This window comes from Buteo buteo, chromosome 12, assembly GCF_964188355.1.
Source record: "Buteo buteo chromosome 12, bButBut1.hap1.1, whole genome shotgun sequence".
NCBI classification, from domain to species: domain Eukaryota; kingdom Metazoa; phylum Chordata; class Aves; order Accipitriformes; family Accipitridae; genus Buteo; species Buteo buteo.
In genome coordinates this window covers 11,718,413-11,732,726 of record NC_134182.1, presented here as the reverse complement: position 1 = coordinate 11,732,726, position 14,314 = coordinate 11,718,413, and the positions used below count along the sequence as shown (strand labels likewise).

General features: G+C 43.7%; 1 protein-coding gene across 5 annotated transcripts in view; it reads left to right on the top strand.

Annotated features, from left to right (window-relative positions):
* Positions 1-14,314, top strand: part of PROX1 (prospero homeobox 1) — an 86,868-nt gene that overhangs the window by 3,793 nt on the left and 68,761 nt on the right. For all 5 annotated transcript variants that reach the window (XM_075042669.1, XM_075042664.1, XM_075042668.1 and 2 more), the window contains exons 2-3: positions 4,228-6,018; positions 12,527-12,632. In XM_075042669.1, coding sequence (XP_074898770.1) covers positions 4,295-6,018; positions 12,527-12,632 — 1,830 coding nt within the window. In that variant the 5' untranslated portion in view covers positions 4,228-4,294. The remainder of the gene's footprint in view (positions 1-4,227; positions 6,019-12,526; positions 12,633-14,314) is intronic.

Sequence of the window (14,314 nt, the reverse complement as noted above, 5' to 3'; positions counted from 1 at the left end):
GGCAAAGCCATACCCCGTGTAGCGCTTTAGAGTGAAAGATCTAAATATTTCTATTAGCAGAAGCATGTTAAATTTCTTGTGTGGCGTTGGCATAATGGGCTGACACGAAGCAGGCAGACGCTGGACCAAAGAAAGTAGTCGGCTTGTGAAAAGATAGGAACAGTTTCAGCTCTACAAACTGATAACTCCTTGAATTCATCCATGAATATTCGTCAAGTTTAGCACTTCGCTGCTGTGTATTTAATGGCTGGTTAGGTTAGGCTAGGGTCCTTCAGAGTGGCTGAGGAGGGTGAGTTTGAATTTACATCTCCTTTGCAGCTCGTAGGTGTATGAATTAATCTAGGAGAAAATTATCAGCATCTTTGTAGATCCAAGATGAGTTAACAAAATTGATTACAGAAATTTATTTATTTGTAACGAGTGTGGTTAAATACCTGACATCGTATTCCTTTCTAAAGACCGTTCTAGCCAAGGGTTTGGTAACAGTAACTCTTGGATACCAAGAAATTAATCTGTATCCAGTTAAAATGTCAATGCATATCAAACGGATATGAAATAAACCCATGTCTGTAGCTGCTGTGCTGTTGAGAGGTTATTCATAGCTACATTTTAATCACATCTCCTTAACCAAAAGTTTTGAAAGTAAATTTGTAAATAAAATACTGCAAGCTATGTTTATGGATGGACTTAGAAAGTGCTGAGGCCCTTGGTATGGTTTTTAATTATATGGGCATGGAAAATGTTTGGTTTCTGAGAAAGCCGCATCGTGCGAGTTGAGGCTTGAGATGTGGAGGGTAAATTTAACATAAACTACACTTGGCACGCAAGGAGTATCAAAAGTGACGTGTAAAGCAAATTTAACCTTCACAAATTTAAAACTCTGTAACTCAGAAAGAAATGGTGCTTCTGAAGGTTTCTACATAGATCTTGACAAACTAAGCTATCTTTCTAACTAGATATTTCTGGATAGCTGTATAGAGACATTAGGTGTACGAAGCAGAGTTTTGAGACAATGCACAGCCAAAGTACTGGTACTGCGTAAAGGACACGAACTTCCTAATTTATTTTTTTTTCTCCCAAGAGTTCCTTATTTATTCAGTTCTAATCTAACCAGTCTCGAAGTCTGCCTGTCATGGCTGGGATTCTGCATCCCGCTGTACGTGCCATTCCACTTCCCTTGAGGTGTGAATTGGTTTTGGTCCTCCGAGACCGAAATTTTAACTGGCCGTTCAATACCCGTTCTGTTTTGTCAGGCTACAGTAGAACTATTTCTCATATTTAAGCCGAAAGGCACGTAAGCCTTAAAGCTGGCAGTCTGTAGGCTCGGGATAACACCAGGGCAAATGGGAGACGTTGCTTAATACCCAGGTTAAGTGTATGATAACTCCGATGCTTTCAGCTCGCAGCGAGGGAAGGAGGGGGCATTGCTCCGGAGCACCTCCTGCCGCGTGTTTGCAGTGGCAGGACTGGGCTGGCGAGCAGCTGCTGGTACAGGGGCTCGGGGAGAGGGAAATGGACACTGGGGAGGAAGGATGAGTGGCAATGACCTTCCAACCTGGCGCAGGACAGCCTATTTCCTGAGCTGCTGACTCAAGGGTACAGCAAGCCCTCCCCATGCGTGTCCTTGGTTGGGATTGGGCAAGAGAGAGGGAAACAGTGGTCACGCACCTCAAATTTGCTGGGAAACGTGCAAAACTTGAAACCTGACATGAGGTTTTTGGTGTGAGTCTGGGAACTTATTGCTGGATCTCAATCAAGCATAACTTGACTACAGAAAAGGAAGGAAAAGCGTGAAGGTTTTCGGTGTTGGTGGGGTGGTTTTTTTCCTATTGGCAAGTATTATCTTTATGGAGAATGCCTTTAGAATATCTTACATGCAGTAAGCAAGAGCTCTTTCGGTTATCTTGCGACTAGTTCATATCGCTTTCAAACGCACACCAGTAGACTGAAAGGTCAACCTTGACCCTGGTTTATTCTGTGCCAGTATCGCCTGCTTAAAAACTCCGGTGGTGGTCGCCCCTTTCCACCCCCTGAGGACTTGGCCGTTTATTTACAAACCCAATCCTTCTGAAATCCCAACTCCTCGGATATTTTTTAGATGAAGACCTAATTGTAAGAGCCTGATTCTGCCCTCTGAAAAACTCCATTTGCATTCATGGAGAGAAAGCAGGAGACGGTCTTTTACAACACGCACTGCCAAGCAGGGCCTGATCCTACCACTTGCACGTAACAGGATTTTGGTATCCCTGGACTCCAGGGGAGTTGCTTGCAGGGTGGGATGCTGCCTGGTGTGCAGGTGGTAGAATTGGGCCCCTGCAAGAGAACTCCTTGTTATCTCATTATTATCGTGAGGTAGCCAAACTTCATTTGCTTAACGTGCCTTTTGATAAGGAATGATCTGTGAAGACAGTGACCTGATAACAGTGTAAGGCTCTGGATTTCCCATCTGAATTCATGACACTTTTTTTTAATTTTATTTTTATCATTCTTTGTTTTCCTGTATGCAAGGAGCCAGTAATGTAAACAAACATCACGTCCCTAGCATAACTGTCTCTGACACGAAATCTCTGAAAATTCTTTTAGTACATCCAGAATACGTGGGCAAAGGCTGCAGAATAAACATGATGTTTCTAAGTATTAAAAGCTTTTTTTTTTCATCCTGGTTGCAAACTAAGCATTGACTACTGTCTTGATTTTACAGATTATTTCATGCTGAAATTATGCCTATTTGCATGGATAGTCATTCTTTAAAACTAGCCACAGATGCAGTCCTAGGGAGCACGTAGATGTTTTTACAGGTGAACCGAAAGAGATGGGAGCAATTCCAAAAAGTCTGCATGCTGCCTTTGGCAATATACCCTGTTATTGTGAAGATTGTGCTCTGTTAAGCAAATGTAAAGTTTAATATTAGATAAGCGTCGCATGAAAAATATTTTAATTTTCCTCAGTGTTAAATTTTAAGAAACAGGAAAGAGTGTCTAGTGCTTTATGTGCAATGTGAGTTTAGCATCACTAGTTAATAAGTCACAAATTATGTCAAGAGCCTTTTACAAAATGCAAGGAAGTGTGTTATCTTTTTATGCTGTGTTCCTGGGAAACAATGAGAGTTCATATAAAGAGAAGGTATCTTCCTTTCTCACGCAGCTGATTGATGTTATTTCTTTCATCTTTCCATATTTTTTCTCATCCTTTCTGCATGTCACAGGAAGTAAGATTCTGTGTATTCAAAATGTTATGTGTAAGAAGGGCTTCACTGGCCATTTGAGATACTGTTCTTGGGGTTTTTTCTAAAGCAGAGAGATGTGACACTGAACATGCCTCTTTTCTGCTATGCAAAAAATTTAACATCAGGTATTTCAGTGTACGAAATACAGAATCTTCAGCCTTTAGTAGCAGGGCTTGCTTGGAGAATGTAAGTTAAGAAAAGGGAAGGAATGTGTGGGGAAATCAAAACACTGTTGTGGCTAGTCACTCGAACGTACGAGGCTGTGTTAACGAACTACATTTTGGCCTTTATTTGATCACATCTCTGTAAATATTATAAGCCCGACCATAAAATATTTTAATGCATTTTTGCTTTGCTGAATAAATGTTCCCTAATGATTTAAGAGAGGGTTTTTTTTCCCCAGTGTAAGCCTAAATGCGTCTATGATTTCTTTGCCTTTCCCATACATACATACTATCCTACCTACAATTAAGTGAAAGTTGTTGTTTTGACCTTCGAATGTTTATTTACCAGTTTTATCTCTCTTTAAAAAACAAAACTACAATTATGGTTTTTACATAGCAATTGAATTTTTTTAATCCAAATTTTATACAATTTCTTGTTTTAACAATAAATCTTAAATAAGGAGTACTTTCATCTTCTTTTGTAACATGTATCTCAATGCCCTAAATTTAATCAATTGGTTGTCAGAGGCTGTGTTCTTCTAATCTACTCTTTCTTCTGAAGATAAACAGTATCATTTTAGGCATTTGTGCAAGAGAATCATATTACTGGTGCTTAAGCAGTTTTTGCTTTTTTAAATCTTAATCCATCTTAAACCAGTGGAGCAGAAATATTTAAAAATGTTTCATTTCAAGCAGAGTGCATAATAAATTGCAATAATTGTAATGTGCCATAAATCCCAGAGCCTATGCATTTTGCATTTTATTCAGGATTGAGGTCAGGAAATTTGGAGAAATTTAAAGAAAATGATTCATCAGTCCTTTTGTTCTGTTGGCCAGGGTCCCAGGATTCTTGAGCTGAGCCCAGCTGACAAGCTTTTGAAGATGGCACAATAACAGTCCAGTGATGCCTGACCATGACAGCACAGCCCTCTTAAGCAGGCAAACCAAGAGAAGAAGAGTTGACATTGGAGTGAAAAGGACGGTAGGGACAGCATCTGCATTTTTTGCAAAGGCAAGAGCAACGTTTTTTAGTGCCATGAATCCCCAAGGTTCAGAGCAGGATGTCGAGTATTCAGTGGTGCAGCATGCAGATGGGGAAAAGTCAAATGTACTCCGCAAGCTGCTGAAGAGGGCGAACTCATATGAAGATGCCATGATGCCTTTTCCAGGAGCAACCATAATTTCCCAGCTGTTGAAAAATAACATGAACAAAAATGGTGGCACGGAGCCCAGTTTCCAAGCCAGCGGTCTCTCTAGTACAGGCTCAGAAGTACATCAGGAGGATGTATGCAGCAACTCTTCAAGAGACAGCCCCCAAGAGTGTCTTTCCCCTTTTGGCAGGCCGACTATGAGCCAGTTTGATGTGGATCGGTTATGCGACGAGCACCTGAGAGCTAAACGCGCCCGGGTTGAGAATATAATTCGGGGTATGAGCCATTCCCCCAGCGTGGCATTAAGGGGCAATGAAAACGAAAGAGAAATAGCTCCGCAGTCTGTGAGTCCCCGAGAAAGTTACAGAGAAAACAAACGCAAGCAAAAGCTGCCGCAACAGCAGCAGCAGAGTTTCCAGCAGCTGGTTTCAGCGAGGAAAGAGCAGAAGCGAGAGGAGCGCAGACAGCTGAAGCAGCAGCTGGAGGACATGCAGAAGCAGCTGCGCCAGCTGCAGGAGAAGTTCTACCAGATCTACGACAGCACCGACTCCGAAAATGATGAAGATGGCAACCTGTCCGAAGACAGCATGCGCTCTGAAACCATGGACGCGAGGGCCGGTGACTCCGTCGGCAGGTCGGACAACGAGATGTGCGAGCTGGACCCGGGGCAGTTCATCGACCGGGCGCGGGCCCTCATCCGGGAGCAGGAGATCGCGGAGAACAAGCCCAAAAGAGAAGGTCCCAAGGAAAAGGAGCAAGGGCCGAACGCCTTCCACCCCGAAGGCAAACACTTGGCCGAGACGCTGAAGCAGGAGCTCAACACCGCCATGTCGCAAGTTGTGGACACGGTGGTCAAGGTCTTCTCGTCCAAGCCCTCCCGCCAGCTTCCTCAGGTCTTCCCGCCTCTCCAGATCCCGCAGGCGAGGTTCGCTGTCAACGGGGAGAACCACAACTTCCACACGGCCAACCAGCGCCTGCAGTGCTTCGGGGACGTCATCATTCCCAACCCCCTCGACACCTTCGGCAGCGTCCCCATGCCCGGCGCCACCGACCAAACCGAGGCGCTGCCCCTCGTCGTCCGCAAAAACTCCTCTGACCAATCCGCCTCGGCCCCGCCGGCCGGCGGCCACCACGCCTCCCTGCACCAGTCCCCGCTCTCGGCCACCGCCGGCTTCTCCACCTCCTCCTTCCGCCACCCCTTCCCGCTGCCCCTCATGGCCTACCCCTTCCAGAGCCCCCTGGGTGCCCCATCGGCCTCCTTCCCGGGGAAAGACCGCGCCTCCCCCGAATCCCTCGACCTGACCCGGGAGACCACCAGCCTGAGGACCAAGATGTCGTCGCACCACATGAACCACCACCCCTGCTCGCCGGCCCACCCCCCCAGCGCCGCCGAGGGCCTCTCCTTGTCCCTCATAAAGTCCGAGTGCGGCGACCTGCAAGACATGTCCGAAATCTCGCCCTATTCAGGAAGTGCAATATCCTTTTCGAAAGACGAGCGAGCAGCCGGCGGTGGCCGGTGGGGAGGACGAGGGGCCACGCTCGTGCCCCGGGCCTTCCCCTGGGCGCTGGGGAGCGGGGCGCTGGCGGGGGAGCAGGTGGGGGGCTTGGCGAGGCCAAATAAAATGCCGGGTGTTGACTCACGGCGCTCCTTCAGCAACGGTGTTCCCGGAAAAAAGCCACCGGCCCTCCCCGAGCCTTTTAGACCATCCCGTGGGGTCGGAAAGCGAGCTGAGCCCACGACATGGGTGCCAGCGGGTTTCCCCGGGCTGGCAGGTGCATCCCCAGGCAGGGAGGTGATCGCGGGGGCATCGCCCTCGGACGAAGACCGTTCGAGCCACAGCCACCTCCTTTCCCTCCCCTGCCAGGTCGACATGCGCCCCGTGTTAATGGTGTCGTGGCTGGGGTTCGCAGCGAGCCACAGTCCGGTCATTCGTGAGCCTTCAGCTCTCAAGTGCATAAGGGAAACGAAGCACAAAAGACACAGGTACTGATATATTCAGGCTGCATCAAGTTCTTTCCCCCACCCAGAGGTCTGTTCCTCAGCCCTTGTGCAGCTGCCTGCTATGCATGATTAACCTCTGTTCAGCCATACACAGAAATCTTTTGTCCTAACATACACAAAGCAAATTATTTTGGAAAGCTAGAGAGAACAATTAAATATAAAACTTCAGCTGTATTAAATTTACAGGACACTTCCCCTGCTTAAAAAACAGATTATAACAAAATCTCTCTTTTTAGCTCAATAGCAGGCTTTAGTTAGGGGGAAAAAATCCATCTCTGCCTTTATTTAGGCATATCCAGACATAGTAGTGATATTTTCTTTTTTTTTCCTGGAAACTAGTACTAGATTTTATTTTTATTTTTTTTGCTTTTTTAGCAATAACACCTCCCACTCCTTCCATCTTTTCTCCTAATGTGCTTTTTGGTCAAAAGATTTTTCTTCCAAGTACAGTTGTATTAAAAGTGAATAAAATACCATGTCTGCCTGATGCTAAAATTGAGGATTTTGCATGAAGGGTAGAATGACGTTTTTTCCCAGCTCCAAGACCCTAGCAGAAGGCAATAGCACAAGCACAGAGCCTTAGATGCAGCTAATTTCATTCCCAAGTTGATGAAACTAATTGCGACTGAATAGCTCTGCCCCTCCCTGAGTGATGGTAGCGATGCTGAGGAACTTGTTCCCTTTCCAGGAGTATCATGTGAAGGCAGATGCTCGAGGCTGTGCCCCATCACTGGGCATCTTCTAGACGATTAATAACTCTGGTGGTTTTAGATTAATTTAGCCACAGTTTCTGTAGACCTGTTAAATCCTCAGGAGGGTGCTGGCAGGGCTCGAGACCCGCTGGTTACCTGGACTTCCCATCAAGTCTTTGATCTAACTTAGGTGAAGCCTGAGTCAAGAATTGCTGCTGCTGTATGAGTAGTCCCATTTCCACAGGGGGAACTGATCCCAGTTTGAAAACACCTTCCTTAGCTGTTGGTGGTTTTGAGAGCCAGCTGGTAGTGGACACGATGTTTGAGGGACGTCTTTCCCAAAAGAGGATCTCTCTGCTGCATTGGTAGCACGGAAGTCTTCTCCTTGCCATATAAACTGTATGGCAACACAGAGGAGTCGGTCTAAAGGCAGCATCACTCAACGGTTACCGCCAGTTACTTTTGGAGTTCCGAACCGAAAATCTCTCCTGCGTATTGAAATGCAAGCTGCGATGCTCGGAAAGCAGTCCTGAGGTCAACAGGAGTGGCAGCCAAGGGCAAGACTCAGGCCAGGGCAATTAAGTAATTCCTACCAAAGAGTACAGTGGCATACTAATTGTTTTTGTGTAAATGTAGATCTCCCATCCTGGGAGAGGAGTGAGCAGAGGTGAAAAATGTCAAGCATGTGAACCAGGAGGACTTCTAGGGCTGCACTTGATCCTCTCCACCTGTGGAGCATCCCACCCTCGCCCCTGCCATTTCTTCCCCTTTCTCCTGCTCATTCTCAGTGGCGGTTGCTAATGGAGCTTGTTGCTTCTGCCAAAACAGGGGTGCAAGAGTCCCCTGCTGCGCTGAGCCTTAGCCAGGGGAAACGCCGAGTGCTAGAGTGATTCCCTTCCTTCTTCCTTGCCCCGCTTCTTCCCCGCCATTGTGAAAGCACTCTGGCTTTCCCACCTAGATGCTATTGCAGGCTGCAATTTGATTTGGGTTTAGGTACAGACCTGTTGGGACAAACAGATTTATTCAATAGCACTTCTGCTCAACATGTACCGTGGTATATGGCTCAGCTGTGGGGATGGATGTTTTTTTCTAGCAGTGGCTTGTTTGTCCAGGTAGCTTAGAGTTTCCAGGGAAAGGCGCAGCATGGAGGTTGGTTTGTTTGTGGTCGATTCTGTTGTGGTGCTTTTATTTTACATGGTTGAATGTGCACATATAGGGAATATATTTCTTGAGAGAAGCAGATCTTTCTTCCCTGCAGAAAGCAACATCTGTTTTCCTGGACAATACAGCCAGGATGAGAACATAAGACTAGCAGATACAGCCAAGTTCAGGTTTTAGTAGTAAGCTAAAACACTGAACTAGCCTGGCTTTCGGGTTTGGGGGTTTTGTTCTTTTTTTTTTTAACCAATGCCTATAAAATGTATCTGATAGTTCTTTGCTGAATTGCAGAAGGAAATGGTTAATGTTTGCGTATGTTGCTAAACAAGATAAGATGCACCTGCAGCATGAATTCCCATCTTGGTCATGAATGCAGTCTGTATCTTTGCAAACTAATCTGTTTAATCAAATATTAAGTTTTATTCAAATTCCAAAAGAAACAGACAGCGAATTGTTTTTCTGCATGGTCTTCCTTTGTCATGCATCCTCTTTGCATCTCAAGAAAAATAGCCTTGTTCAGTCGCAAAACATTTGCATAGATCAAAATTGAAGCACAACAGTAGTTTGTGTGCTGTTAAGACATTTGCAAAGGTGAAGAAGTTTAGCGTGCTCTCCCTGGCAGGAGGGCTTTAAAACATTAGTGAAACTTTCTACAATTTTATTTATTTTTAAACAGAATTCCAATCCAACTGGAATGAGTTTCACAGTCCCAATATGTGAAAGCTATAATTAGTGAATTACAACATATTGAAATGAGGAGTTATTACATCTGACTAGAATTAAACTAATTAAACTTAAAAAAAAAATGAGTGATTGTACAGCAAGCTGGATAACTCTGTGCTGTTGATAAAACCTGGGCGATGAACAAATACTTTCCAGCCAGCCAGTTCTTTGGAGGGTCCTGAAGATGCTCTGAGATACAGCTATTTGGAGCTTTGCTGATTAAAAGCACCTGAAGTGTAACTTAAGGAGCAGCTTGGCTTTGCTAGTGCAGATTTTTTACCTGATACAGCCTATTCTTTCCTCTTTTCCTTCAGCTCAGTACATGTGTGGGCTAGAAAAGCCTGTTAGAGCATTTGTGGGAGCTCAGGCTGAGAGTAACAGGAGTGAAAGATCATCTCCACTGAAAAATATTTTTGCAAAAGAGGAGCGTTACCTGGGAGGATTGAAATGCAAATAAGTCAAGTGCTGTGCAATGCCACCCCTGTGCTTCTCCAATTAAAACACACAAGAGCGTGTATATGTTTCATTCCCAGTCTTTCACTCCCTATTTCTTAGCGTTTTGCCTTTTTGCTGCTGCTGTGTTAGGTGAGGCTACGCTGTACTATGTAAACGCACAACGCTGAGACTCTCAGGTTGTTTGAACACTGCTTTAGGTTCAGCTGCAGTACACTGTTACTCTGATCTTTTATGTTCCTGAGCAGATGTCTTTCATTAATTTATGGATTTATCATCTTTTCTTTCTCTCCTTTTTTTTCTTTCCTTTTTTTTTTTTCTTTTTTTTTTACACCTGGCAGCTGGCTCAAGTTTCAGCAGTTATTGTCTATTTTGCATTACCCATAGAATTGAATGTCATCTGTCTTCACAAAGCTATAGCTAAGAGAATTGAGGCAAGCCACACGAGCTGCTGGGACAGAGCTTGTTTGCGTTCCATTCGGCACCCCTCCTCCCTTTACCTCCTTAATATTTATTTGTGCTCGTTTTCTTTCCTGGCCTTGAATGGGGCTTAGCTCGTGTTCGGTACAGCTGTATGTTTACTGAATCTATTTCATCATGAGTCATTGTGCGTGTGTAAGTATCCTGGAAACAGCTAGTGCTTTCTTGGAAGAACAGTTGCTTTTCAGCCCAAGCACTTAAAAAGGAAATTAAGCAATTGGTCAGTTCAGTTTTTTTCTGAAATAGCAATGGGTTATCTAATTCTTAGCTCTTAAGTCTGTCATTAACTATTTTTTGCTAGATTATTACAGATCATATCTTTTATCACAGTAAAGCGTTAACCTTAGGATCAAGATATACAGATTTGTTGCATATTTGATATCACTTTAAGGCTGCCAAGTGCTTAAGAACAAGTATAATTTTAATAAAAAATGGATTTCTGGGAATTTGAGTCTCAGAACATCTTTTAATACATGTTTCATTCAATATCAATATCCTCTGGCATTAGAGCAGAAAATATTTAAAAATCCTAAATGCAGAAGGAATCCAAATGCTTAGACAACTGTCTAATATGCTTAAATCCAGCAAATATGAGAGCTTTTTTTTTAAAGTTTAAGTCCATCTTTGAGCTTGCATTGGAAGAGAATATACACCAAACCTGATATTAACATGTTGTCAGCGTCAGAGGAATTGCAAATTAAGGAGACTTAGTATTTTTTTTTTCTTTTACTTATTGGAGTTCCTCTTTGGACCCCCACTTTCCTGAAAGGATCGCGTAACAAAATGGATTTCTGGCGTAGAAGTTTTGATTTGTCTAAAACTCTTATCACTAAGCAATAGGTGACAGCTTGCTACTATTATTTCACTTACGTATTTTGACAGATGGCACTGCAGAGTGTAATGCTCTTTTAGACTTCTCTATCAGTCTAATGGAGGTAACTGGAGGTTCTTTCAACTCTTCTCTTGGCACAAGAAGTATGTCAGTCATAAATTATCTTCTTTGTAATCATTAAGCATCTAAAACAAAATGCAAGTTCAGCTGAGCCATTTTCCATGTACTTCCAGATAATAAGAGGTTTTTAAACTAATATTGTCGATGCCTTTTTTTTTTTAAATGGTACATTTTTCCAATCTAAAAATGAACCTCGTAACTGAAATAAAGGGAGAGGGTTTCAGTAGATTGCACAAATTAAGAGAAAAAAGAATTCTGCTGAAAAAGCCTAGCTAATCATCAGTAGCCTGCTGATAAAAATTAGTCTGGGTTTCCTGTCTTCAGGCCTGGAATGAGATGTTCTGTGCTGACGTGCGCCCGGCCGTAAGGTGGAAGAGGCACCTTGGCTGCAGCACATCTGTCCACTTGGTTGACCTTCCCCCCACCGTAAGGTGTGAACCGAGTGAAATTTTCAACAATTGTGTTTAGGAGAAACAGTCCTTAGAGAAGCTTCTGGGAAGAACCCTTAATTGACCTTGTGGGGGCCACATTGATTTTCTCCACGTGCATCTTCATTTCTGATAAATTATAAAGCCATTAATTTGCTGAGGAAATGGCAGGGCCAGCCTGCGGCACAGATGTGACCAGAGCCGTCCTAGCACGCAGTACACAAAAGAGAGCCAAGAAGCTGGGAGAAAAATCAGCAAGCCGAGATTGTTATGGTTAGCTTCACATTCCCTTGGGAACTCTTTTAGTTGCTTCTGTTTACAGATCTAAAAGGTAATGATGTTTCCAGGATAAATAGGCTGCCTTATAGGGTAAGTGGCCATTTATTGATCTGCTAGCCCACATTTATCGATTGGTTAGCCCCAAATACAGCTTCGTTCTCCGAGGAGTTAACTGTGTAAATCAGGAGGCGACAAGTTTGTGGTGGGGGGATTGAGTGGCAGAGGGGCTCTGCCTGTTGCAAATTTCGCTTTCATTTGCAAGGCAGCCACTGGAGCAAAGCAACAGCGGGATTAGAGAGAGTTACTCAAGACGTTAAAATTCATCGACACTAATGAAACAGGTGAAATGTACTGCCTGTATAAAACATTGCTCAAAATGATAAAGCGCCTCTGATTGTCTTACATGCATTAGTTTTATTTTGTGCCAGCGGCACGACACTGAGAGAAAAAGAAACTTTAGCTGGAATTGCTAAAGGAGAGGGAGAAAAAGCTTCCGATAAGTTTTCTGCAGCACATGCTTCGTGCATTTGTTTCCTTAGCAACAAGTGAACATACATATGGTACACAAGCCGTAAACTTGCAAGATTCCTGAGACCCAGCACCCAAACTGATAGGAAAAACAGGGTTTAAGTTACATGGCCTCACATCCGTTGTTTAGCTATTTTACAGAAAATTACAGTGCAGCAATTTAAATGTTAATATTTCCTCCTGTAGTCTGGGGAACTGTAGAGTATTTAAGGGAGCACTTTGCTAGCTCTGTACGTTCAGAAACAGCTTTATCAAGAAAAGCATTTTCCTTTACTAATTCAATCCTACATGCAGGAAGGCTTGTCACCGAATCATTTGAAAAAGGCCAAGCTCATGTTCTTTTACACCCGGTACCCAAGTTCCAATATGCTGAAAACCTACTTCTCAGACGTAAAGGTAAGAAAATCTCTTTCCCCACCTCTCTCCTTACTGCATGCTATATTTGCTCATGAAATGGTATCATGTTCTCATATTAGAGATTAATAATATTTCTGGGTACGCAAAGGTTACAATTGACTTTGTTCACTTGTTCTTCTTTTTGAGGTGTACCCTGCTTGTGCCTAGTTGAGGAAAGGTGATTTTTTTAAAATTGAAAATAAAAAAATCATTGACATTTTAGAGCAAAGTAAGAATTATTACACTAAATTAAACAGTTTTCATTATACATATCCTATTAAAAAAGGAGATTTCTGTGGTGGTAGAAATGTACTTCCAAGAACATTTTGGAGCAGTTCTCAAGTGCTCCCTTATTGTTTCATTTCGGTTGGTTTCCTCGTATTTGTGCTTACATAAGCAGAGTGTAGAATCCCTTTCTTTCTGTCAAAAAGAAACAGTACATTGAAATTCTCCATGCAGAAGCTGCTTAAAAACAAAAGTGATGATTGTCTCTTATTTACAACTTAATTTGTTGTTGATGCAGAGTACACTGAGCATAAGGAGGATGAATAAAGTGACAGATTCAGGCCACATTATTCAAATGAGGATATGAAAGCTGTCGACATACAGCTGCATCCTCCCTCATTCTACAGAATATTAGGACCTCCTGATTTTTTTTCTAAAAGTAATTGTTCCTTCACATCAACTTGATTTTGTGTTAATCATCTAAGTTTTTTTTAAAAAAACCCATAGATTGGGTTTTAATGATTATAATGGCATACATGGTGTCATTATCTAAGTAACTTTATAAACATTACATTAGCTTAAATTAGTTTGTTACATTCCCCCCCCCCACCCCCAAACAAATTACAGAAATCCTTCTTTTAATCACTTTCGGGTTATGGGGTTTTTTGGTCTTAGTGGAAGATTATCCCACAGGTTTGTGAACTTGGCCCAGTTTCTGCTGATCAGTTCTCTTTGGTCAAGTTTCTTGGCAGTTTTTCCCTTTCTTTTTTTCATTTAACGTTGCATGCGCTTGCAGATCTCAGTACGCTCCTGCCCCTCACAGCCGTGCCCTTGGAGGTTCCTCTTATTCAATGCCATGTGCTAAGCGGATGGTGACAACATTTATAAAAAGGAGGGGGGGGAAGCAATACAGGCACTTCCTAGGCTAAATGGCCAGTCAAGAATCATTAAACACACACAAAAAAAGCTGCAAATGGCGCAGCGGGCCAAGTGGAGGGTTTGCTCTCAGAGTGGATCCACCTGGAATGGAAAAATCGGAGGGAGCATTTCAGGCGATGCTGCTCCAGTGAGCCGCCGCAGGCAGATGTAGTGCTGGCAGCACTGCTCGGGAGGGTCCTGCTCGGGGGCTACCCTGTGCCTTCGCCCCTAGGTGTTCGCACAGCCAGGTACACTGAGCTGGGGATGTTCTTTTTCCCTGGCATTGCTGCTTTTTTTCCTCTTTTTAAGAAGAGACTTACTTGCATGTTTGCATGCACATGGTGACTTTGTCTTCAGACAAAGTTGTGTAACATGGAGAAACTTGCTTTTGTGCCACTTTACATTTACGCAGCACCAGGAGAAACCCAAAAGCGCTTTACAAACCAGCAGTGTGGGATGGGGCCGTTTGCCCAAAAGCAAATGCAGCCATCTCCCTGGGGACACGTGACAGCCACGCGAGGTCAGCAGCACCACAGAAC